At 41.6% G+C, this 28000-nt stretch overlaps 1 protein-coding gene across 1 annotated transcript in view; it reads right to left on the bottom strand.

Annotated features, from left to right (window-relative positions):
• Positions 1 to 20030: 20030 nt before the first annotated feature.
• PRELID2 (PRELI domain containing 2) overlaps positions 20031 to 28000 on the bottom strand; it is a 47818-nt gene continuing 39848 nt past the window's right edge. The window contains exons 6-7 of the mRNA XM_006269508.4: positions 24784 to 24884; positions 20031 to 24367 (exon numbers count right to left, since the gene is read on the bottom strand). Of these exons, the coding sequence (XP_006269570.1) occupies positions 24828 to 24884 (57 nt within the window). The 3' untranslated portion in view covers positions 20031 to 24367; positions 24784 to 24827. The remainder of the gene's footprint in view (positions 24368 to 24783; positions 24885 to 28000) is intronic.

Genomic DNA, 28000 nt, shown 5'->3' with positions numbered 1-28000 from the left:
CTAACACAAATGGACAAAGATCACCCACTGCCTCAGAAGGTTAAAAGCTTTTCCATTACCAACTTTTGCTGAATGCATTTGGTAAAAAAAATGAAGCAGCCTGGGAAAATAAAGCCTTGTCATTTACCTCAACAAGTAATTCGAGAATGGTAACGAAAGTGAATCAATCAAAGCTGTAATCACAAGTTACTTCCAAGTGGCATTAACAGGCAAAAGCATATCAAATCCACTTTAACTGCTTCTTCACATTTCCAGGCAGAAGACCAAGGTTCAAAGAGAGTCCAGTCCATATCTTTTGGGCAGCTGACTCCACACATTTTAAAAGGAGTGAAGAAGGCAAAAAAGGACTTGAAGAAACCCCACCAGATGTAGTGGAAAAAGCAATCAGAAAAATCATTCATTGAAAGAAAAAGAGTGTGTGTTCAAAGAATAATTCAACATGTCAAATAAACTTTTGTCTTTTAATTGTCATCAAAATGACCCACTTGCCCTTGTCAAATATGAGAGAGAGACCTGGACAGAAGCTGTCAAAACCTGACTGATGTAAAACTCGAGAAAGAGATTGCAAAGAGGGAGACTGTTCCTTCTAAATGTACAAGGAAAGAGTTGTTACATCAAGAAAGCTAGAATGTGTGAAAGACTGATGCAAACATGTTTCTCTCCAACAGAGAATGACAGACTGATCATTAGAACCAACTATGAGTTCCTCAGAAGGATAAAATTGAAAGGTACAATGAGTTTATCTAAGAGAATTGAAGGTGTTAATGTAGTGAAGGATTTCAGACCTTGGGTATCAGAAGTTCTTAAAGCTAGATTGTAAAAATGGCCTACTCAAAAGCACAAGATCAATAGCTTCATTCTTAAAGAAAGAAAAGTGCCCTGGTGCAATGAATAAGGTGCTACACAATTTCTACATACAGAAAACTATGGAAGTTACTCACACAGTGGGTGAGATTAAATTTAATGGCACCAGGATTTACTCCCACATCAATATCACACAGTCAAGCTGCAAAAGCAAATGCAATCCTTTTGGGAAGCAAAATATTGGCTATTAGAAAACTACCCCTATGTTATGTTTTCCCCTAACAGACTCAAATTGATCGGTATCAGCGCCCCACTTGGGCTTTCTAGCTCTGATGATGGATCATTTTTTTATAACTTAGTTTTAGTTACATGTGTTTTCCCCTATAAACTCTGGCATGATTCAGATTGGCACCTTACATAGCCACACCTAAATGCCTAGGATTTAGTATGCACTCACAATATTCCATTTCTTTTAGAAAGTCTAACTGGAAGAGTTTCTCAGAAAGAAGGGTCTGCTCGGTAAATATTTGACTATTCCAGGAATCATCATGAAATGGAAGTAATATACTCCTAAGTACTGAGCAAGAGATGCTGAGCTCATTAACATCCATGAGAGCTGACATTCAGCAAATCTGTAAATCAGAACATGGGGAACATTTTTAAAAAATGTTTAAGTGGCTTAGTCACCTAAGTCCCATTTTCAGAAATGACTTGGGCACTGAAAATGCCTGAGTCTCATTGAAAGCTGATGTCTTAGAGTCCTAATGGCTGTCACTTTTGGAAACTGGATTATGGGGTAGAGTCACAAAGGCTATCTTTTTAAATGTGTTTAGATGCCTTACAATGCGGACTGGCACCTACTGGAATTTTCAAAACTCCCTACACACCTACAGACCGACCTTTTTCACCTATAAGCCATCTAAGTAGCATTGAAGCACTAGTTAAGTGTGTAAGAGCAATCTTATAGTACTCTGCTCACCTTCCTGAAACATTAATGCAAAAATGGGTACGGGGTAGGTCCTCCTCCTCCTTGTCTTTCTCTCTATCTTGTATGGCTTAGTCTTAAGGCTACAATAAAGCCTTGTTACAAAAGTATATGTATTAACAGTTTTTCAGTACTCAAGTGTGGCATCACACTTAAAAGCAAAGGCTTTTATCAGTATTGCATTTGCAGAGTCCTGGCAAAGTCACTGTAAGGACACCTTCTACTGCCACTCTCCAGACCTCAGCCTACCACATACTTGAAAGCAGCCAGTGATGATGCCCCAATGACAATGCCCCGCTTCACCATCTCATTTCCAAGTGCAGAGTGGGTGAGTAGGAGCACTTAGGTGGGGTGTGTTCAAATGGTACTAGGGATGTAATGGAGGCACACTCAAAAATGCAAACACACTCAGTGTGTTCCTTAAACACCTAATATGTGGAATAAGTTCACTCCCCAAATCAATGCAAGTTAGGGGCCCTGGCCGCTTCTGAAAAAGCCGATGGACTCCTATCTCCCATCTTTAAGTGCCTATCTTTAAGATCCCTAATCCTTGGACTCTGGAAAAATCTCCCCCATGTTTAGTTAGGCACCTAATTCCCTGTGCAGGTTTGAAATCTTTGGCCTGAATCCCCATGTCCCCTGCACATCTTCTAAGTTACATCTGATGACACCAAACTTTGGGATAGAGCATCCACACCTGAGGATAGACTGGTGATCCAGGCTGACTTGGATAAGCTCAAAAAGTGAGCAGATACAAACCTGATGACATTCAATACCGAAAAATGCAAGGTACTCCACCTTGGGGAAAAAAAACCCTCAGCACACTTATAGGCTCGGCAGTGCTACCTACACTAGCTAGCACCACAGCCGAAAGAGACTTGGCGGGTATGATTGACCACAAGATGAACATGAGCCACCAATGTGATGTCACAGCTGGTAAAGCAAACCAAACTCTGGCTGGCATCCATAGATGCTTCTCAAGTAAATCTCAGGATGTCATCCTCCTGCTGTACTCAGCCTTGGTGAGGCCGCATCTGGAGTACTGCATCCAATTCTGAGCTCCACAATTCAGGAAGGATGTGGAGAAGCTTGAAAGAGTCCAGAAGAGAGCCACGTGCATGACTAGAGGTCAAGAGAGCAGGCCTTATGAAGAGAGGCTGAGAGCTATGGGACTCTTCAGCCTGGAAGAGCTCAGGCTCAGGGGGGACCTGATGGCAGCCTATAAGTACATCAGGATTGTGCATCAGGATCCGGGGGAACACCCGTTCACCAGAGAGCCCCAAGGGATGACAAGTTCCAATGGTCACAAACTCCTCCAAGACTTTTAAGCTGGACATAAGGAAAAACTTCTTTACTGTCTGAGCCCCCAAGGCCTGGAATAGGCTCCCTCCAGAGGTGGTGCAAGCACCTACTCTGGACTCCTTTAAGAAGCATTTGGACACTTATCTTGCTGAGATCCTTTGACACCAGCTGACTTCCTGCCCTTGGGGCAGAGGGCTGGATTCGATGATCTCCTGAGGTCCCTTCCAGCCCTAATGTCTATGAAATCTATATGAGCATTTGATGCCCTTTTGTAAAGATTGTCTGAGATGATTATTTGATGAATTCACCAAAGAAAAGAACAAAATCCCAAGTATTAATTAGCTATCCAGGATATGGCCCAGCATAATATGCAAAGTGTGCTACCCCTTTAAGGAATCAAATATTTGATACTTGAGGCATAAAGAAAAAGACATTTCTTGACATTTGAAACACTTTATATTTCAGATGTCTCGCATCTGGCAATAAAAAAAAAAATCAGTGGAAATTTACAGCCTCTTCACTACAAAGACGGTAATACTGACCCAAGATTACACTGATGTCCCCTCAAATGCCAGCAACACTTAAAACATTTTCTGTTTACCAGGTAACAAGGACTGTGATTTTTTTAACACTGTACTCAGAACACATTTTGCATTTTGATAGTGATGTTTCTTTTTGATCAACCCTCTATAATTGGCTCCTTCTAAAGTGAGGATAATTTAGTTTTCTTCCAAGATCAATCCTGGCTATCCTTTCTCTCTTCTAAAATATAAAAGAACTTTTTTGGAAAGAAGATGCATCATTTACTTTCAGCCACCCTCCCACATTATGAAATTGGATTTCTAAATAATACAAAAAATAGTGGCAATCTACTGGACCCGTTTCAATCTGGACTGCATTTCTCCTGGTAATGCAAAATGTATCATGTTGGCAGATAGAGGGGTTTGGCAAATCGTGTGTTTAAATCAGTTGGTTTTTTGTCTGGTTGCCTGTGGTTTTGTGCCTCTGAACTAACCAAGTGAGGCAGATTTATTTGTTTGTGAATAGGATTGGGTGAAATGTTATTTGTGAACATTTTAGTCACTTTATAAAGCCATCAACAACCCATGGTTAGAAGCTAAGGAAGACAAATTCCAATTGAAAATGAGGCACGTTTTTAAAAGAGGGCAGTTAACCAGCCTACAAAGGAAAGTAGTAGATTTCCCATCAGTTTGTATCTTAGCATCAAGACAGATGATTTTCTGAAAGATATGCTTGAGCCAGATATGAGTTACTGAGCACAGTTTGTTGGTAAGTAAGTAGAATTCAAGGAAAATGATCTACAAGTCAGACTGATGATCTGATCTTATGGTTTCTTGTAACTTTAAACTCTATGGTCACGTCCAGATATACATGGACATTTGGTTCCCTGGGGAGAACCAGTGGCAGTGCATCTTATGCTGCTGCTAGTTGCCCCAGGAAACGGCAATGCCGCGCATGCTTTGGTACGTGACAAGTTACCCCAGGTGGCATAAGGGAGGCTGGGGTCAGCAGCATTACCTGGTGTCCTGGAGGCCTCCCAGGGCTGCAGCAGTGGCAATCCTGCCATGCGAAGCCTGGCGGGCAGCAGAGTGGCTCTGGCTGGCTACGTTCTGGCTTTGGGTGGTGCACGCTGCTGCCACGTGTGCCACTCTCCTTTTAGTTTCCATGGGGTTTTTTCACCCTTGTATATCCAGGGGTCAAAAAACCCCTCCGGGCTGCTCCCTTGCAGCACAGAGAACAACTGAATATATGGTATGTGGCACCACAGACTTGCCTGCAGCGCCACGTACCACACAGCTGTGCTCATCTGGATACAGCCTATGACTCCACGAAAACTCATGCACCGAGTACATTTGGCTGTAAAAGGGTCATCTCTCTGACACTTTACAAATATCTCCATGTCCACGTACCATGTCATATAATATAGCAGTCAAGTCAGCTTTGGTTCGGGCTGCGTACACAAGATACAAATAGATTACAGTCCAGGGGCAGGATACTGATCTCAGTGACTGGTATAAACCTGAATGCCAAGATGGGTTTGTTTGATTTTTTAAATGGATGTCTAACGTGAGCTTCCTACATTCACATTCAAGCATCTAAAGAAATGACCTGATTTCTGTGGGAGCTGGTAGGTGCTAGTCATTTTGGAAAACTAGGCTACTTATTTAAGAGATGAAGTAAAGGTCTGACAACCTGATATGAGGACCTCATCTTTAAAAAATACCTCACCAGATTTCTTTACTATTGCTTTACTTCACAGTAACATCAGTGTAACTGAGACCAGAACGTAGCCCCTGTACTACAGCATATTTTCCCAACATGCTTATAACAAATGTATCCTGTCAGCACAGCAAATTTCCAGCAACAACACAGACAAGGTGCCCCTGACACAATAACATGCGTTGTACACTATCTCTATTCCCATGGATGTGTATAGTTTCTTAGTAAAATACACTATATGCTAGAGCACTAAGTGGCTAGAGGTGGCACACACTGAACATGGAGCAAAAGTCCAAGTCACAGGCCCAGATTTCCACGTGTATACCTCACTCATTCTTAATCAGCTATTCTACTCCCCTGCATCTGTTCAGTAGTTCAGTACTTCAGATGACTGTGCTGCTGATCCAAGAGCAGGTTTCTATGAAGCATCTGACACTAAGCTCAGGTACAGACATTACACTTGTACCAGTATACCAGTCTATACCTATAATGGAACAGAAGTTTTGGCACACATTGACTGGTTTAAAAATGGTGGAACCCAGTCTAAGATTTGACCTCCTCCAATCCCCCACCAAAGAGCGAATGTGTGGTCTGTTTACTACCCATCTAAACTACACCGCTTACAGAAAATCACATAACTTAGAGCAATTCTGCCTTGGGCTTCTTGAATCTCTGTACCGAGCCTAAAAGGAAAACAGTGAATGGCTGCAATTTTACATTGGCTACATCCTTTCTTCATCAAATGTCATAATTTAGTTGCTGAGGCACACTTAGTCCATTCTGCTAAATCACTATAGTGGAGTTTTAATTACCTCTGTATTGAAAGCACTTGCATGCTTTATGGTGTTATTTAAATCTAAAGGAGAGTACTCGGTCCTTGACTCTAATGGGGGGCCTGCCTAAGTAAAGATTGCAAGATTTGGCTCTGTGCAATTAAAACCCTCTAAGGACACAAATTGGTCACCAGGTTGTTTAAAACATTGAGCAGAGTAGACACTTTAATCATTAAACTTGACAGGCTGTATTGAACTAGCCATGTTTGCAGTTGGCATGTCTTTTGTCTTTCAAAAAAGTACTTCATGTTATAAAGAAGGGGAAAAAACAATTTAGCATTAGGAAGAAACTCAGTCAACATCTAATTAACAGCTAATGGATAGCAGAATGAACATTACACAACGATTAATTTTCTTATCGTATATAAAGGCTGAGGGAAAGACAGGACTTTTGCTCCTTTAAAACAAGCATGACTTTTAAATGCGAAAGCTAATAGCAAAGAACAGTGGTACTGAGGAATGGGTTATGTGGCTACTCCTTTTGCTTTTAGCTTCCTGAAGATCCAGCCCTGTGACAATGCGAAAATATATTCCCACTTCAGACTTGGTGCTGCGAATAGAGCAGGTTTTACAAGTCTTCTCCCTCAGGAAAGACTGATAACGTTAGGCCACTATGAGAGGCTGCCCAGTGAGCCTCACCCCGTATTTTGAGGTGTCAGTGTGTACTCTGCCCTGGCCCCATTGTAGTCAAGTCAGTCCCAAAGCCACTGCAGTTGCAGGGGCACCTTAGATGCCGTAACAACCCTCCTCCACTCTGCCTGGTGTTTGGCCCGCTTTGTGCACTCTGTCAGTCGAAGCCCTGTCAAGTCCTTGTACAGGTTTCCCTCGACTGATGTGGGTTTTATTTATGTGAATTTGCTCTGACGCGATGACCCTTTATATACCAGAAATTCATTATATGCAAGGTAAACTCCCCCAAACAGGTAAGTCTGTGAGGGGAGGGGTAAGGAGAGAGGAAAGGGTCCCACTCACCCCAGTCCCTGCTGCAGCAGCCCCGGGAGCAGCCAAAGCCAGCTGCCTGCAGCCACTGGTCTGCACAATGCCCTGAAGCCCCGGGGCTCTGCTGCCCCCGAGGCACCATGCTCTGAACCCCCCAGTGCACCACAGCCCAGCGCTGCAAGCAGGCGGCATCCACCGTTCCCAGGGCTGCAGCAGGGGTGGGTGGCAGCTTGCAGCAGGACAGAAGGAGGCTGGGGACAGTGACCACTACAGATTGGGGCCAGCAGCAGCAACAGACTCTTCCCAGCATTCGGGGTGGGCTGCAGCAATAGGAGGGGGGCTGCTGCCACCCCAAAATTTACCGTAGTTTCCCCCCCCACAGCGCCGCCACCAAGAACCAGGAAGAGCCCCAGCCTGCTTTCGTGCCACTGCAGGCTGTCACCCACCTCTGCTGCAGTCCCAGGAGGGGTGGATGCCGCTGCCTTGCAGCCTCTGGGCTGCACTGTGCTGGGGGATTCGGGGGAAGTGGAGCCCTGGGGGGTTTGGGACACAGTGCAACCCAGTGGCTGCAGGCAGCTGCCGCTCTCGAGGCCGCTGCAGCAGGGGCTGTGGTGAGTGAAGAGAAGTGGAGCAGTGGGGTGAGTGGGGAGAAGTGGGGTGAGTGGAGCTGCCGCCTGGCCCTCCATTGCACCCTGTGTTATAGTTTTGGCAAAGGTGTCCGGCCTTCTTGTCATGTGTCCAAAGCATCACGGCTTCTTTTGTTGCACAATCTGCAACAACGATTTGTAGGTTCCAGTTTCTTGACTGATTTGCTGTTGTAGTTCAGCATAACATCTCAGTGTACAAATTCAGCATGAAAAAGAAAGAGAGATTCTGACCAAGTGAGGATGTCCAAGCTCTTGTGTGTCCCATGCTGCTTGGAAACAAAAATCCAGAGTGATCTAGTGGACTAAAACCCAAATGATGTAGGTTTTACTCCTCATTTTGCCACTAACCAGCTGTGTCATCTTGCACAAGTATCTACCTCTGTCTGTCTTTGCTTCCCTACCAAATCTCTTTCTGCCTTGTCTAAGATTGGAGGAGCTCAGGGTCTCTTCTCACAATATAGTTTTGCAGCCCATGGCCCCCTGAGGCCTTGAGGTACTACTGTCATAGAAATAAAATAAGAAGTACTGGGAAAGATAGAAATAAAATAAGAAGTACTGGGAAAGAAAAAAGGTGCATGGCATGAGTGGTGTTACTACCTTCTATCTATTCTCAGCAGGAGATGGTCCCTGGGGCACTGCTGGTATTTAAAGAGCCAACGTGTTGTATCCTACACTGAGTCTGGAATCAAATCAGGTAACAATGAAAATGAATCTTGTCCCTAGCAAAGGATCTAATTTGCTTTCTGAAGCAAACAGTTTGAAGTAGAGACACAAAGACACAGGACCCTATACCTGGCACAGGAAACAGAGAGAACATACTTCTGCCATTTTGCTGGGGAGACTAGATGTAGGAAGAGTGGTGGATGGGGGAAAAGAGACTATCTCAATTATTTTAATTTAGTGTTAAATCTACTTAGCACAGCGAGGCTGAAAACATGATATGGGTTTTTCCTCTCATCCACATTCCCTGGAGAGGAAGAGTTCTTCAAGGCTTTAAAGGTAACTAGAAATCCAGTTTTCCCCAAGGCCCAGTTACAACTCCAAATAAGGTAACCGATTAATATTGAAACATGTAAGTGTGCTAAATCTTGACATTCTTGGTGAAATCTTTGCATCATTAGCAAGACAAACAAGAAATGGGATTCGTCAAACAAGAAATAAACAAAAATACATGCCTGTGAGCTGGGAATATGCATCGTTTTAAGCCACTGGTCATCACTTAGATTGCTGCAAAGCTATCGTGGATGTAATTAATTTGTATACTTCAGAGCTGTCAGCCCATCAGAATGAAAATGAGCTTTGGGGCTGAAGAGGGCAAACTTCCAGATTTGTTTTACTGTAAACAGCAAAACCACTACTATATCAGGTATCCAAAACACTGAATGAATAATAACAGCAATAATAACATTAAGTATTGGACAGCCTTTCTTTAAATTCATTGTGTCAGGCAAACTTGGTATAAAATTGATTTTTATTCCATCTCCATGGTGTTTCATCCTTTCTTCTTTTTCCAGTTCCCCTCCTACACTCCACCTCTCTTCTGCTGTATGACGCAGTCTTTGTTTTCCCCAGACTAATTTTTGGTAATTTTTTATGCTTTTCAACATTTCCTTTTTCTCTAAATCTATTTTCTCACAGCCCCATTCTTCACTACCTTAGTCTTTTGTCTGTCCTATTCCCATACCCTTCCCATCCTCTTTTTTGCCTGCTATTGCAATTCTTCACTTCTGAATCTCACCGATTTTTCCCCTATCTCACCCCAATTCCTGTCCCCCTACCCCCCAGGCACTTTTCCACAGAAATGGGAAATTACCTCATCTGGCATCAGAACACTTCCATTTATCCAGTACTGTATACTATAGATGAGGGTGAACTGGACATCTCCGCTTCTTTCCAGCATAGGAGAAGGGTATGGCTTGCAGTCTCCAACTTCATTAAAGAATTTCAAAAAGTCCAAAGGAAGGTAGTATCACAATTCAAATCAAATGAGCTGCATAGCCCAGATAAATGCACACACAGACTTCATAGCTTTTGGGAGCTGTCATCAGGACAGAAAGAATGGCCATATATACAAAATATCAAATGCTGAAGCTCTATTGATTCTCTGAAACAGAAAAAATGATCCAGCCAGGAAATGTGTTTCAGTCAAGCAGTTAAATACAATCTCAAGGAAGAAAATTTTCCTGGGACAGTGGCACCAGAATATATGCCTTTGTTTCTTTGTTTGGCATTTTTTGAGGACATTAAAAAAGCGTCTCTGAATAATTTTACAGAGATTCAGATATGCACACAAAACCTATCCAAATCCTTCAGTAGCTAATAATTTCATACTGTATGCCTATTATTTAGCGAGGGGTCTCTCCTTGTCTGATTAGAATTGCAAACTCAATTTTGCAAAAGACCTACAGAAGCAGCAGCACTGAATCCAGTAGGAGTAAAAATTTACACAAATAAGGCTTTCTAGGATCAGGACTTGCATTTGTTTTCATCCCTCTGTACTGAACTCCAAACATACATCTTACAAAACAGTAGCATCCTACATTGTCTGGCACCCTTAGCAGGCTAGATTCACAGCTGTACAAGTCAACAGACACAACCCAGAGCACGGAGAGAAGAGATGAACACAGATGCCATAGATCTAGTTACTTGACCAGAGCTATAATAGCTGAGGGCAGTTGAGGACCCGCACCATAAATTCTGGGATAGCCTTGAAGCCATTTTAACGTCCATCAGATTCCCTCCTGGTTCTTGGCATGCCAGGTGAGCCAGAGGTAGAAGGATTTGGTCACTCCTCGCCTCATGCTCTCCCACCAGTAGGCAGGAAAAAATCCCTGGAGGTTGCTCAAGAGCCCTTTACATTGCCAGAGCTAAGGAAAGGGGCCTTAGCAGGGAGGCAGCATCTGACCCACAGAGTTTATATTTATCAGAGTCATTCAGGAACGAGGAATGCTTCACCAATCAGATTTTCCCTTTTTTATTTTTAAAAATGTGGTCTCTCTGAAGTCTGCCTTTCCAGTATTCCTAGCTTATCACCACATGGAGTATTTGGCTGAATCCACTACACAAGTAGCTTATTTTATTCACAGAAGTGTATTAAAAGAATGAACCATCTTTTACAAACGGGTATTTTTTTAAAATAATGTATAGATAATGTCGCTTCCCACCACCTGAATTCAAGTTGTGCGGTCAAATCTATTCCACCGCACGTGGCTCACCGTGCTTAGCAAAAACGAGACAAGCTGTCGTCTACAGTTCTGCCAATTTGTTTCACATCAAAATTACCCCAGACTTGATAACTGCTTTGGAGGACGAACGAATTCCTCTGGCTACCTAGAGCTGTAACATCCTCAAGTACTTGAGCGAACATCTGGAATAGAGACAAATTAGGTTTTGTTTTTAAAAACATACTGTGACAACCAATTACATGCTAACAATGGGTTGGTTGCAATTTAAAAAAAATCAGTATCAACAGTCTGTTCCTCAATAAATGATTTTCGTCCAGGGAACTGTTCAATTTTTCTCATAGAATAAAATGTGTAATTTTTCTCTGGAAAAGCAGAATTGTGCATATGTCACAGCAAGGAGGGGGACGACATCTCAGAAACCTTTTATGGAGCTCATGCTGGTCCTTCCAAGTCCCATCCAAACGTCAGTGGGTGACATTTAAGTCACCTGCACATGTTTACAAGTAAATAGACTAGACGGTAGGAATCATCTGGCCCGGTGAAAAAGGACAGGCACAGCTGACAATGAATGTAACAAGTGAACAAAAGGTGGCTGTAAACATGGCAAAATATAGCCCTGAGAACCGTGAGACTGGTATTTTTAGTGAAAGGGACTTTCAGGTTACGTTAAGCAGGAAATAGCACATGACAAGAAAGCAGCTTTAAATGTGAAGCAATTCCCTTGATCACAGGCAGGCAATGGAAATACAGTTGGCCTTCCATCAGAAACCCAAAAGTTATGCATTCATTCTTTTGAGCTGTTCCCACAACAAGTCTTGAAGCACACCCACACGCTTTAAAATATTCTTTGCATCCACCCAGGGATAGACCCTGCTCACTACCACACACGCACCCTGGAGCAGATTCATGCACAGGCCCAGGGGCTTCGGGCCTGCCAATCGGGGGCCCCCTCGGAAAAATTCAGAGGGGAGGCTAACTGCGTGCCACGGATGAGCCGTGACCAGCTGCAGCACCAAAGTATACCAGAACCAAGCCGAGGCAGAGGTGGAGCTAACGGGCCCACCCTGGGCTGCAGGTAGCGCTACAGGAAGAAACAGTCACAGCACAGGTATGTGGTCGGGGCACAGTGCACACCCCTGCCTGGCAGCCCTGCAGCTGGGGCAGAGGCTATATGAGGACAGCCTCCTCACTTGGTGCCGGGTGCTCATGGCCGCACACTATCTGCAGTGCTGGCAAAGCTCCGCGGGCAGACAGGCGAGCACGGCTCTCTGGGCCAGACTGGGGCAGGGCTGGGGGGAACCAGCAGCCCCTGGCAATGGCTGCCTGTGCCTGGTAGACCCCACACACATTCACACTTTTGCAGACAACCCTAGCTGCAAACAAATTTGGCCCCAGCCCCAAAAGTTTGGCCTGTCATGCAGTTTCCTGAGCTGGGTTGTGGAGTTGAGGAGGAATAGGCAGAATGTGAAAAGCCCACTCAGGGGGCTATGGAGCTCAGCAAGTGAGATAAACAGTACATTCATCAGCCCTATTGTTCTACAATGTAAGAACTGGTGTTACCCAAGGAGAGAAGTCGGGCTTTGTTACACATTCATTTAGGCATCTCAGGAAGCTCTTAACCCCTGGACTGTCCACACATTAAGACATGTAAACTAGTTTTAAGCATCCTTTAGGCATTTTAATGTTATGCCATTCCAGGGCAGATTTATCTCTGATTTGTATTACCCAGCTCATGTGCCACAAATGTGTGGCCACTCCCCAGACATAGGCCACCCACGTTTCAGTCTGTCAGCATCCCAGGGTGCAGTGAGACCCCAGCTAGACAGCCCGCTAGTGGCAAATCACAGCTGGGGACAGTCAGAGAAGGTTTTTAGCCTTAAGGTGTGACTGCTCTAAACTTGAACGAACACTGATCAACATTTGCGAAGCTTAAAGCGCAATGCGTAACAAGGCTCTTTGAGAGCTATCACTGACATTTCTACTACTTTATGCAGCTGGAATGGAAGGAGGACGAGAAGAGGTAAACTTTGTTTTCCAGCCCCCAAAGGACTTCCCTAAGCCAAGCTCAGCTAATTGTACAAGGGGAAGAGTTTCCAAATCTCTAAGGGGTGTTACTGGGACACCCGCTAAATACCAGCCACTCAAATGATTTGAGTAAACAGATGCCAGTTGCAACGTTTCCAGAGTGTCATTAGACACACATTGAACAAGTTTCCTTGATTAGCTTTTTCAAGCTAAGGGAGCCTATAAAATAGATTTGCCCTTCAAACCATTGTCTTTCTACAATCAAAACCCCACCACATTGACAGCACTGCTAATAAAAATATCTTGTGGGTAAGGACCCACATCTGATCATTGCCTGAATTTTGTACCTGGACAGTCCAAGGGTTAGGTTAGAAAACTGATAGGATTGTCACAGAATATTCTGAGTATGACAGTGCATAGGGAGGCGGTATCAGTTCTCTCATAAAGCTGCCATCATAAAGAACATAGCACCTTTGCATGGGAGTCCAGATTTGGGTGAGGAAGAGCAAGTATGTTTCCTCCAGTCAACAAATCCATTTGCTCCTTTACCTATTTAGGTACCCCATTGATTTGAGGAGCAAACTTCTCAAGAAGAACAGATTTAGTCTCTTTGGGCATTTATAGACGTGGTCTGGGAGCCAGGGGGGCGCTTTAATTAGCTTGGCTCCAAGAGCTGTACTAATTAAAACGCCTGGAGCGTCATGTGTATCATCATCCCCGCGCTGAAAAATGGCGGTGGGGGTGCCTTAACTAAAGCTCATCGAATGAGCTTTAGTTAAAGCACCCCCACTGCCATTTTTCAGCGCAGGGATGCTGATACCCATGACGCTGATACACGTGATGCTGAAGTCTGCTAGAGTGTGGTAATTACCATGCTCCAGCAGACTTGATTATTCAAGTCTGCTCCAATGCGCTGTAATGACAGCACATTGAAGCAGCCTCCCTGCACATGTATAGGAGCCCTTTGTGTGACCTTCAGAGCCCATGGTGATGGTGAATTTAGAAGACCTATACACTACCAAACACATGCATGGCATCTTCCAAGTAAATTAGGTTCTATCCCCAGTAGCAGAAGGATCAGTCTCACTGGGGAAATAATCCCCACACACCCACACCCAGTTCACATGCATTAACCCCTAAAGTAAGGCAATGAGGATGCACTTGGGGTGCTCTAGAACAGCACATTTGAGTATAGCAAAAATTCAGGTCTTGAGACCTGAAAATGATCAAGGACTACTCCCATTTCTGGGTTGTTGCATACAAAAATAAGGAGTGTGTAGGCAAGGCTTGTTTCTTTGGCAAGGGACTGAGCACTCTGCTGCTGCAATGCAAACATAACCTAAGTCGATCACTTAGATGCTTCTAAAAATTGTACTCAAGACATAAATTAGAGTGCAACTGGGAATAGGGGAGGGGGAAACATGGGACAAAAGTAAACCATCATGAGATGTGTGTAGTATTACATATGGAAAGTTAATTCCTCTTAGAATGTATTAAAATAAATGTAGTAAAGATCATGAAGGCCAGCACAGATAACAGACCAATCTTGAAGCAAACAGGCTGGGCAGGACAACTAGTCTTAGAAACATTTTGTAAACAGAACAAAAAACATGCATTTCTGCAGACAGCTGGCATCCGCTATTCACCTAGCAGAGATAAACGTGTCTGAAATTAGATGAGAAAGAGGACTCTTTAATTGAAATGCTGATATTTTAACTATAGAAGAGCAGTCATGATGCTATGGTTAAAAGTATTAAATACTGATTGTCTCCATTTGCAATTTACTTTTGTTATTCTTCACCTTTCTGAGACCCAATTTATATAGTTCTTCTTTGTTTTTTAGTCTACCCAGTGAAAGTTATGGATTAAGCTGCTTCAGAAAGTATTCTGAAAAGAGATGGTATTCGCATTAGTCCCCCCTCTTGCTATTTAGTTAAAATAGATCTAATGTCCTATCTCTATACAGCAAAACATTAAGCTTACGTTTAAATTTAAACACATTTTTTTACCTTCAAAAGTGCCTCCGTGAGTTAGGAGCATAAGTCATACTTTCAAGAATGACTTTAGACACATAGGACTTAAGTGGGGTATGAACATGCAGACAGGCAGCTACTGTGGAGCACTTGGCATGCATTAAAACCCTGATCTTTCTTGTCTCCTGGTAAACTGTTCATGTAAGCCAGATCCTAAGTCAGGGCTGTCCAACTTCTAAGTGGCAGGGGGGCTGAAAGTCCCCACGGACCACCCCAGCAGGGCCTGCACACTTGCAGGCCACACCATAGGGAGCCGTAGTACGTGGACACCCTCCTCCCTCCCCTCCTCTCCCCCCTGAACATGTGTCCGTGCACCCCAGGCTCTCCCTCAGCTCCCCCAGCCATGCCACACTGCACTGCCCCACTCCCAGGGGCTAGGGGCAGGCAGCAAAAAGCAGAAGGGAGGGGAAGCCCAGACTCCAGCTGCTGTTGCAGTGGCCAAGCAGGAGCTCGGGGGCTGCAATGTAACCCCTCCCAGGCCACATGCAGGCTGCCAGTTAGGGCCCTATTACACCTTACACTGCACAAACATTGATGAGTGTTAGTGACAGCTCAAGCTTGGAGCAGGTGCACGTTGAGGCCAGCAAGGGCCTTGAGGGCTAAAAGGTAAGAATCTCCCCTCTCCCATTCCAGGCTTCCTCCCTGTCCCTGACCCCAGGGTATCCCCCTGCCTCCCCCCACCCAGCATTACTTGCTTGGTGAACCTGCCTACCTGGCCACTGCTGCTGCCACCAAGCTGCTGCTCTTCTAGCCCAGAGAACAGATGCAGCCACAGCCTGGCAGACAAGTCAACCCTTCCCTGCCTGCTCCCCCAGAACAAGCAGTCACAGGGCAGCCACAAGCAAGCAGAGATGGAGGGCGCATGGAGGCACTGAGCAGGGATCTAGGGTACTGGGGAGGGAAGGGGGCAAGTGGGCCCAATCTAGACAAGTGAGAGGAGGGGGGGTGGGGGTGTTTACACTAAGGTGTACCCTAAACTAGAGTAGCTACACCTTAATGTAAGATGAGCTGGATAACATGGATCACAGATAACCCTGCCCTGGAGTGGTGTAGCTTTGAGGTGCATAACCTGTTTCAGGTGTTGATGTGCATGCTTTAAAACCAGTGCTTGAGTGCTTAAAACCAGTTTAAAGTGTTAATGTGCAGGCAATTCAGGGGTCAAGAGCTCCAGGAGGCACCCACAATTACCATGCAGCAAGACTATTAGACAACCCTGTTCTAAGTCACTCATAATTAGGAACTGTTGGCTTCACTGAGACTTAAGTATATGCATCAGTTTGGCATCAGTTTGTGCACAGTCTATAATACACAGGTGGCCTGTGCAATGCTTCCTCAGCATATATATATATATATATATATATATAAAATTTATATATTTTAAATAGCTGTTGGGGGTTCATTTAAACACAAATAAACATAGTCCAGTGTTAATGCAATGTCCTCTGCAATCCAACTTTCAAACAATTGTTTTATCAATCTAGGTAAGACCTGATAGCTAATGGATCATTTGGACATAAACCATAAAGCTCTGTGGTTCCTAAATCACTCACAGGCCACTTGTAGTTCATCAAATGATAGGAAGTGATCCACAACTGGCAGATACTTACATATACCACATGCTTTTACAGTTTTTTCAATTGGTAAGAGAACATGGACTAAAAAACCCTTTTAAAGCCCTGGACTAGATGATCTGAACTTCTAATAAAAATGTATCTACTGTGAGATGCAGATATTTTTCCTGAAATAACCCACAGGGATTATATTAAATGAATTTCCCAAAGATATTTAAAAATATTTTAAAATGGAGAAAAAAAATAATAATACGGCCTTCGACACCCTCCAAAAATCTAGCTTCAAAATATGCTTCAGTACAGAAGAGAGTGCTCTTGCTGTGCCAACCAAAAACAATATATATTTAGGTGCAATCCAAGGATTGTCATTCCTGTTTTATCAACAGTTACCTGTGAATATATTGAGAGATTAATATTTATGCCACTTACTACGAATCTTTTATTTGTATTCATACAGACACTTATTTAAATGTGACCTTTCATTCAGATCCACACCCCTCTCATTTATAACAGCCTTCCCCAAAGAACTTATCCATTGGATTCCTTTTTCTATTGTACTCACTCAACAGAAGCCTCAGGGACTTCATAAGCCTGGCTGAGAAGAACTACTTTGATCTCTAAGTGACCAACAATTATCATCAGAGGTAGTCATGGTGACAAAACAATTCAACCTGTCTAGCAAGAGACACAATATCCATGAAGCTCATTAGTGCAGAAATGGTAGCAATAGACTGATTTAAAGTTATTGTAACACTTGTCATAAAAAAAAAATCTCACCTGTATCTTGCCCATCATTTCTATTGCTGACGGTTCATACAGGAAACAAAGAATGCAAAATAAATTAGACTTTATTGGTGATAGACACTGAAAGTTTGCTTCAGTGTGTACTTCAGATAACCTAGATACGTATTTCTTGGTGGACAAAGTCAAAACTTCTTGCCACTCCCACACTTTTATTCCAGAATTAACAGTGAAATGTTCAAAGATAAACTGTGAGACTCACTGATGTGCATGCTTCCAGTTTGACAGAGCATACCTGACTCCAAAGTGTAAGGTTGTGTAGTTAATGGGGAAGCAAGATTTCCCCTGCTTTGGTCTTTATTTAATAAAGTTTTCAGCATCTTGTAATCCCCATGATCACCTTTTGGACCCCTCTAAAGCCCCTACTACACATTACATATATTACACTATTAATTGGTTAATCATGCAATAAATTTCAATCAGTGCAATGGAACCTCTACCCCATCACTAGAGGAGCAATGGTGCATGGGCCTCCATGTTCCCTTCCTTTTCACTCCCCATCCCCTCCCTTTGCCCCATCTTAGGTTTGCCAGGTTGTCCCTTCCCTGGTTGCCTTGGGCATGGCTCACTCCCCTTTCCCCAAATGCTTTCTTGCCCTCTCGCTGTAACACCTTTTCTTCACACCCTCCTCCCCCCTTACCCCCATGTTATTTTTACATGGTTACACATGTTTTCTGGGTGCAAATGCAGCACACTAACAGGCTGAGGGGCTTGAAACAAGACGCCTGCCGGATCCAGATGCATTCACCCCAATGACTCAAGAGCAGAAGTAGAAGAGTCAGGTGACCTGCATCACCCTTTATAAACTCAAGCAACAGGCCAAAGGGGCATTCTGGCCAGAGAGGCAGTCTGGCTACAGGAGTCCCAGGGAAAGGAGCTCCCTGCAAAGAGGTAGAGGAACTAAACTCAGAGCTGGAGAGAAGTGGCTCCAGGCAGCAGCCGGGCAGAGAAGACTGGTGACGCTATGTTGGGAACCAGATAAGTTCTGGAACTTGTTTATTCTTTGTAATTTAGGCTGGAGAGTGCTGTCCCAGGGTAAGATGAACCCAAGGTAGATCATTTTGGCTTAGAGTTAAACTGCATGTCAGCCACTAACTCACTTATAGCCAGTGGCTATAAGGGAGGTAGAAGCCACAGAAAGGTAGGTGCTCATGAAGCGCTGCAAACCTCAACACAAATGGCAGAGGACAGAGACTGTGAAGTTAACACCAAGCCCAGCAGGGAGAAGCCAGCAAGGACTGAAAGGTGGTGGAAAGACATGTGGTGGTAGACCCTCACGCCTGCAACGTGCCTGCTGCACCTAAAGCTTGCGGCCCTGACTAGTGGGTTCTGCACAGCTAGAGTAAAATTGAGCCAAGACCAGGAAGGCCCTGGCCCAAACACATCTCCTCATCTACTCGTTCCATCAAGGTGTGGCAGGCAAAAGTACAGATGGGGGAGAGCCCACAGGAATGAGGAAGCTAGCAGGAAGAAGTCCCCAAAAGTGGGTATGCTGTTCCTACACCTTGGAAGATGTATAATCAGCCATGCATGCAAAGTAATTATCATGCTATAACAATAACTGTCCAGCTGCACAAAAAGCCAACCAGGTACAAAGTTAGTGCTTAAAAATGTGTAACAACTCTATAGCTGGTTTATATCTAGTTTCAATTTGAATGTTTAGCAAGGCCTTAAAGGTCACAACTCACCAGCTCAGGGATATTGGTTTATGTTTGTTTATACCTGCTACACTAACAAAGCCTATCCTATCACTTGATTCAGCCAGATAATGAGACTACAATACAGTCCCCATGCAAATTTGTGAATTTGTCTTTAAGCATTATTCAAAATGGCTCCACTTCAATTAGGGAAGAAATAGAAATGCTGGAGTCAGAACAAGGCACCAACCTTCCAGTCCAAGTTCCCCCTGCAAATGAAGTGCACTAGAAATCTGCTTTTAAAGACAAAAAGCAAACCCAAAACCCAGTGAGTGGCATGATATAGGTAGTGAAAGAATATCAAAGCACTAGTCTCCAATTTCATGAGGCAATTTGAAACAGGGAAGAGCTTTGGGTTATGAGAAATTATTCAATAATTTCCCTTCTAAGGAGCAGTCTTTACATGCAAGGGAAAAAAAAAAAACTTCAGTCTACTAAAGAATTGCGTGTAATGTTGGGCATTAGGGCTCCTTTCATTTCATAAGTGTTTATCATTCAATGTTCAAAGTAAAAATAAAAGTTCAGCTAACTAGCAAAGTAAGACCAAATCAGATGAATTTCAGTGTACTGTGCCAATATTAGACATACAATAGTCTTTAAAGGAGTGTCTTACAGCGGTTGCAGATTTTATATCACAAAACATATGGATCCAGATTTTCCATTGCTGTTAATCTGCACAGCTTCATTAATTTAAATAACGGTATGCAGATTTAAACTAGCTAAGAATGACATATGGCTCACATCTGTAAACATGCCTGCCTGTTTGACTTCAGGTACGGATAGCTGTGAACGTTAGTATTTGTACAAATAAATCCACATGCTCTCATGGGCAGAATTGCTCCACAGAACATTTACATTAATTCTATTTCAATGGAACTGGAAACTACAAAGTTCATACTTGCATTTTACATATGCACAAACCATTTAGTTTGAACCTGTAAAAATGACAGCACGCAGACCAGACACAGGAGTTCTCGTAATTTTATTTTATGACAACTGCAATATAATGATGGGTACTATTTTGAGGATGTACAGAGGTGTGATGATACTTGCCAATGTAGTCAGCTCTCACATTTTATATTTTTCTTCACGGTCAAGCAGTTTTTGCGCAGTTATATAGTGTAAGTACAATGGTATTGGAATACATTAAATATTCACAGTGTAATATTTTGTATACAAAACAACGCTGTGTATCCAACAGTTCACATACATTTACATACATAATATATAAGAAATTCAGCATCTTCTCCCATCATATGTGGAAAACTGCTAGGCAAAATGAATTACCTAAATTACTGTTCCACATTCAAGTTTTTCTTTCACGTGCTACAGTAGCAGTTGGTGTATCTAATAAATATACAAAATTGATTGCTAATGCTGCCATAAACAATTAGCTATCTGAAATGTACTAATGAGTACATTAGCCAAAGGACTGATACTGCTCTGTTAAATTAACTAATTTTCATCTTATCATGACAAAGCTCATAAACACAATATAGTTAAGACAAATTATATACTTCATTTTGAAATAAAATTTGCCCTTCTTTACCCTCATGGTCTCTCAAGTTGCTGAGAGAGAGATTATGTTAGATGTAAGGCTCTTCCTGTTGTTCCAATTTTTTTAAAAATATTGTAAACAAAAAATGGTTCAAGTAATTTATTACCATGTATTAAACCCACCCCCTAGAGCATTAAAGCAATCCATAAAAGAACACTAAATTTAAGATTGTAAAACAAGTGATAAAAAAAATACATAAAAGTCATGCTTAACAAAAGGGATTTGAAAGCTGCCTTGAAGCACAGACCTAATCTAGACTGACAGAAAGTTCCACAGAAAAATATATAAATTAAGCAAATGATTTTGCTCTAGATATATTGGTCCTGAGTACAAAATATTCAATTTTTAAAGGTTTCACTGGATTGTGAATGTCGCACCTTTTAGAGAGACTAACATTAGGCAAATAGAGGAAACGTGACTTCATGGGCCCTTATAACCAAGGTTTTCAAAACCTATGAGTCTGATTCAAACCCTGCTGAAGTCAATGGAGCTATTTCCTTAGTCAGACCCTGGGTGCATAAAATTAGGTTCCCCGACTTCTATGGAAGCCAATGGGTGCTCAGCACTTTTGAAAATCCTCCTACTTTAGAGCCCTAAAATGGATTTAAGCATCCTAATTTAATCATTGTGACAAACTTTCATAAGGAAGCTACATATTTATTCACCACTCTTCTCCATAGTATTTCTAAGCGTCCAATCTCCTGAGTTACGAATTTACATTTGAATATTAACAGAGAAACTGCCAAAGGCCACTGGCACATGTTCATTTAAAGGTGTCAGGGAATCTGCTCCTCAATTCCAACAATCATGCCTCCTGCCATGCCATGTGTATGTACCAGGAGGCACAATTTTGGGATCAGAGATCATCAGATCACAATTATGCCCTTTCTACTTGGCAGTGCAGAGGGAGCACAGGATCACATTGAAAGCCAGGTGACTGGAGCCTGGCAGGACCCAGTGCAATCAGCTTACTGTTGGCCCAGACCCTAAGACAGCACTGCAACCGGTTTGAAACCCCAGTGCCATCCCAGAACTGGAACTAATAATCAGCCAATTGTCAGCACCAGCCCCAGGGCAGCACCACAGTTGGTCTGAAACTCTGGTGCAGTCCCAAAGCCAGGAGCAACAATAAGCCACTTGTTCAATTTAATACACCATACAAACCATCCTTAAAATGTAGAACATTTTTATGGCATCTTAAATCTATAACTGGGTGCACATGTAGCACCATTGCCATTTATGCCACTATTAACACGGTGTTGCATAAATGTAATGTGTAGACAGGCCCAAAGAAGGGAGCAAAGTGGTATCTCCGAGACATATTAGATTAATTTTATTATTATTTAGGGTCCCCCCCCAACTCCAATCAGTTAGCTGGATCCCATGTACTTTTCCTATTTGAATCTCTACAGTATTTATAAAGTTATATTTCTAACAAAAGCTGTTACCATAATCAGGCTAATATTATATACAGGGTTATCATCTCAAAGAACAAAGAGTGCAAGGAGGGGAAAAAGCTTAGCTTCCCTCCACAAACTGACTCAGTAATAGTGAATGGTCTGATGAGGTAAAGTAACCACATAAATGTTCTTGGTCTCTTTCTCCCTGCTTTTCCTGGGGGGAGTCATCCTCTAAGATTTTTTTTTTGTCTATTTTATCTAAATTATTCATTCACAACCCAATCTACTAAAAACTGTGTAACAAAGCCAAAATATGTCCTAGTTAGGATCAACATGCTCTGTGAAAAATATAAACAATAGGAAACAAAAATAAAGCACATTATTCCAAATGTAAGAATCAATTAAAGTTTACAGTGATGGACATGTCAAAGAAAACATCACCATTGCTTTCAAATACATGAACATGCTTTCTTACACTTACTTGTTTGCCCTTTTACTCACCCTCTTCAACCTGAAGTGCATGCCATGTCATGCCTTTAGTGTAATGAACTATAAGATTTTTGTCATGTAAAAATATTGAATATATGAATTGCAAATTCAGGATCAGCTTTTCAGAAGGATGCATTCGCTTTTAAATTGTTTGCAAGTGTTCGCTTCTGTTTGTATGCCTGATAGCTGATCAAGTCCTTTTTAGCTCTATTAGCTCACACTGGAGAAGATTTTTCTTCACAAAAGTTTTACGTACCCTATGGTTAAACATAATGAATAACAGCAAATCAACTATTTTCCTAATCAAGGAAATATACTGCTAATTGATCAGCCAGTTAAAAATGTGCTCCATATCTACCTCTCTTTGAGCTGTTCCAGTAACAACTTAGTAGAGTAAGTCCTGCCTATCTGTTCTTCACGGATAGTAAAGATCCTAACATTTTACATAATGTAGGAGTGATATTGTACCCACGAAGGTCCAGAGATTAGGCAAGAGGCAAGAACTTCTTAGGGTGATGTCTTTTTATTGGACCAACTATATAGCTGGGATAAAATTAGACAAGCTTTCAAATGCAAGACCAGCATAGTTGGTCCAATAAAAGATATCACCCTAAGAAATCCTTAACTCTTGCATTTTACAAAGCAGCATTATCTGCCAAAATTTCTCCTCTTCAAGGAGAGACGAGCCCATGCTCAGATGCGAACACTTGGTACCATTTTATACTTCCTAAATTGTGGAGAAAGGCATTACTTGGCATGACAAATTCTGACACAAAGTTACCTGCATCTTGAATGGAAGTTTTAACCAAAATTGTTCTATTGAACTGCATGTACCCCTGTCCATAAGATCTCACTCCTTCTTTAAGGACTTTACTCAGAGACCTTCTAATCCCGTTAGTTTCCCTCTTCTCCTATCAGAAGGCAACAAAAAGAGAACATCTGCCAGAACAGAGACATTTATATCTGTAGAACATCCTTCCAAATGAATCCTACCACACTGGTACGGGTATGTAACTTGGATGTTTCTATCAAAATGATGAGCACTAAAATCTTGATGTTGACATTTCATTGTCATCATTAGTTTTCTTTTCACTGAAGTGATGGTCACAAACGGGTATAGTCACACCTATCTCCAAGCTACCTGTTTTGCTCTCCCTACGGACTCGACAGAAAAACTTTGTACTGGTTCACATTCAAAGGAATATTTGCATAATTCAATGGGCTGCATACATAACTTCTGAAGGAAGCTTTAATCTCTTTTTTTTCTTCCAAGTTCTGCAGGTCTCACAAGGTCCCTTCCACCCCTAAACTTCTGCAAATACGTTGGAAATATTAAATCTGTACAGCATGGCAATTCTTTAACATGCATTCCCCTTTTGGCCAGATTACTGAAGATCATCCTTTCTGTAGAAGACATGGCTAACTACCTCTCTCCTTGCTGTAGAGAAGAATTTCTGCCCCTAAGAATTAAGATGTAAACCAAACAGTCCGCAAGCATTTTTCATACCTTTTTTGATAAGACTCAGGGCAGCTGGTTTAACAGAAGATCTCTTCATTGCATATATAGCTTTTTGGGTTTTTTCTTGCCACATGTTCTCTTTTAGTGGAGATAACATGATAAATCCATGATACTATTTACAAAATTACAACCATAAAGTCCCTTTAAATAGCATAATTCCTTAAGTCTTCCCAAAAGGACTTATAGATAATGGACATCTTCTCTTCAAGCTGTGCATCTGAAATCTTCCCTTTCCTCAATTAAAATGGTGCAAATAAAGTTTGAGTAACTTCTGTAGAAACTGTGATAGCAATAAAGAAATATTGCTCTGGTGAAACTTAAGACAGACACTTTTCCTCCTGTAAAAGCACAGAAAACAGCTTTTAGAAGAACATTTATTAGGAGGTAATCAATAGCCATTTGCTCTCATTCTGAAACTGCTTTAAGAGTTGGCCAAATCTTGCATCTATGGACAATCCTTGAAGAGATTGCTTTTCTGCAAGTAATAGTGATCTTCAGACAAAGTGAACATCTCATTTTATTAAGCCTATCAAGTTCATGATATAGATAAGTTAGGGAAAAAAGACAGCATACAAAGCAATCTTCAACAACCTGATATTAAAGAACTCTGGTATTATCAAGCCTAACAAAGTAGCTGTTCAGTATTCTTCCTGAAAACTGTACTAAAGATATTTCATAATATGAAAATATACATACGTATACACACTTGCATGTAGAAACATGAACATATTAATGAAGACATAGTTTATATTACCTTTTTTTTTTTTTTTAAATCGATGTCATACATATTGTTCATTATTACGAAAATGGGCACCCATATTGTTCCTGTAGAAGTGTCTCCATTATTTTAATTCCCTGTAAAGAACACATAGGAGTAACAACTTTGCACAAAGCTGAAATATTGCACATATTTAAAAAGAAATGACAGCATGCAAGCACACTACATGTTCAGATTATCCTGGCAACATGAAGTTAGTCACATCTTTAAAAGTACAATCTCCTACTCCATTATAATATGACATTAACTGTAGTTATGTACTGAATCTACAGGAATGCTGTTATACTGCTGGATGTGCATGACAGGTATAAAATGAGGAGGAGGAGTTATACGGTATTTTAAACATAGCATTCTATCCTAATTGGGGACAGTAAAGTATAGAGGAGCGTTTATCAGGGGGGATGTAAACTCTCTTACCAGCTTTATTACTGGATTGCTTGGACAAGGCACTTCACTTCTCTGTGTCTCAGTTCACTCATATTGGAAAGGGGGATATTAATAACACATACCATTTTTGTAAAGCAACAGAAAATGCCAGAATGAAAAGAGCTATACAAGAGCCAGGTGTGCTTTAATTTTTATAATGAAACAAAAGGATCAATGAACAAGCACTAATAAAAAATGAAGTTATGACTTACAACACGACTACAAGGATTTCTTCAGAAATAGCCTGCAAAGGAAGTGATACTGTGGGTACAGATGCATGTATATTTGGGGCTGTTTCAAAAGGGGAGCTGCTGATCAAGCAGCGGCCGTTATGTTCTAACACTTGCATGTAGACAACCTGGGAGAGATTTAGCAAACCTGAACCAATTTTAACCTTGAGGAAGGAATGTTAATGCTGGATCTGTTTAGCTACATACCTAGTGCATTAGTGCCACAGTGCACCTCCACATTGAGAAAACATGTCCCATTTGCTTTAATTCAAAGCACACTGCCTCCATTTTCTCAGCACAGAGGCATGCTGAGCCGTCGATTCATGCGCTCCCAGTGCAGCACCAGGCACTTTTAATTACTGCAGCTCACTGATTAAAAGTGCCTGGCGCTGTATCAGTAGCACGTGTAAAAATGCCCTGCCTGTTGAGATGTGGTCTAATCTCCAGGACTAGAAACGCCTTTAGGACGCATTCATTTACTCCAACTTCTATTAATACTAATCCAGCACTCTGGGTACCACTGAGAAACTTGTACAAACAAAGTGACTCAGATTAAGTTACACATCTCTGGGAAAAGAGAAATAAGCTACCTTCCCTATGCAATCCACAAGACACCAGCAAATAGTTCTACTTTCCTTCCATTTGTTCTCAGGCAAAGGAAGAAAGACAGCCCTTAGAGCACACCCTGTAAGGGCAAACAACTGTCGGCATTAGTGCTGACCTAGTTAGTTAGCCAGTGCACGGGGGGGAATAACATTTTAACACCCTAATGGACAACAGCCTACCAGACCATCTCTTAAGTACTCCAATTGCCAATGATACCCTAGTGCCTCACCAGTTAATGTATTTATCTTCCAAGCACCCCACAAAGTAGAGCATGCTATTATCTTTTTTCAAGTGATTTTCATAATGCTATTATCTTTTTTATGGGAACTGACATGCTGAAAGACACTGGCTGCATCTTCACTAGGGGAAAAAAGGTGTTCATATAAGCAAAGAAAAATAGGGCTGGAAGGAACCTCAGAAGGCCTCTAATCCATTCCTCAAAAGTTAACTTGAACTAAGTAACCTGAGGTAAAGTCCTGTAAAGACTAGGCAGGTTCATTCCCCTTCTCTTTCCAAAGACAAGCTTAAGTAATTTGCCCAAGATCACATAAAGGAAGTCTGTGGCCAAGCAGTTATCAATGTGTATGAACTCTGAATTATAACATTAAATTAATGAAAAAGACTATTCAGCATTGTTTCATTTTGAAATAATTTTTCAGGACCAAATTCACATTAAAACATTAAAAAGAATACCCCAAAATGCATTCCATTGAGGACTGAATAAAGTGTTTTGACTCAAAATGCTTTTTAGGTGTTTCAAATTCAGTGCAAAAGACTGATTCCATTTTGTTTGGGTCTGACCCAAAGCTAAATTCTTCTCAATTTTGGGGCCATTTTTTGGTCCAGGCAATGGACTAAAGAAAAAAAAATTATCTGCACAGCTGTAATCTTTGTTAGAATATGTTCACATCCTATCGGTGATATCCTGAAGTTAAAGGGCAATTTTGCCATGGTCTTCCATGAGACCCTGTATGTTCTTCTGCTCAACAAGCTAACAAAATGCTTGTTCAATTGGAGTCACTGAAAATAAAAAGTAACACTTAGTTTAAAAAAAATAATTTAAGACTACTTTTCACAGCTCTTCATAAAAATCAGATGAGATTTTATGTATATTATACATGTATATATTAGTTCATTTTCTGTGACTACTCTTTCTATAAGAGGCAATAACTGGCTAACTTAGCCCATCAGTCTAAATTAAGCATGCCACCATTTACAGAATAGAGCACTAATTGACATAAGTGAAGACTCAGAGGTTTGCCTTGGGAATTTAAAAATGTTATTTATTGAATCAATTATGTTCCCAGTGTGACAGCTGCTTTTTCTTTTCTCCTCCTTATAGTACTGCAGTCTTTTAGGCAAAGTTGTTGGAGAGGGGAAGAGGGAAATCTATTAAATGAATAAAAATACTAAAGGGCAGGTACAAGTCATTACAGGGTATCTTTTCAGTGGGGAATGACTAAATCAAAGACTAATCAATATATTCCTTTCAACTAAAGTTCAAACACTTAAATCTCAGCCACAGGAGATCAAGCTTAAAGGGGCTAAATTTATACTACTTAAAGTGCAATGATGCACTTGAAATGAAGAACAAACATCGCCTACCCATTAAACTGTCCACCTTATAGCTACAGCTTAAAAGCTTTTCTGACTGACAAGCTATAGAACAGTTTCATTTTTTCCCCCAAAAGTAGAGATCCATTTTTCTACTGTAATAAAACTAAATCCTACTGTACTAGTCTGAAAAATCTCCAAAAGTAGCATTCACAAATGTACAGGAGTTGTATACATTCCAAATTCAACTTTATGGATGATCTATATTCCAACCACAAATGTTTCACTGCAAAAATGTTGTATGTTCATCAAGTATCGGAGTTTATTAAGCATCAAGGAGAAGACAAGTGCAGATAAAGGCCATTTAAAAAAAAATA

Source organism: Alligator mississippiensis, chromosome 9 (assembly GCF_030867095.1).
Source record: "Alligator mississippiensis isolate rAllMis1 chromosome 9, rAllMis1, whole genome shotgun sequence".
Taxonomy (NCBI): domain Eukaryota; kingdom Metazoa; phylum Chordata; order Crocodylia; family Alligatoridae; genus Alligator; species Alligator mississippiensis.
This window is presented reverse-complemented; position numbering and strand designations above follow the sequence as displayed.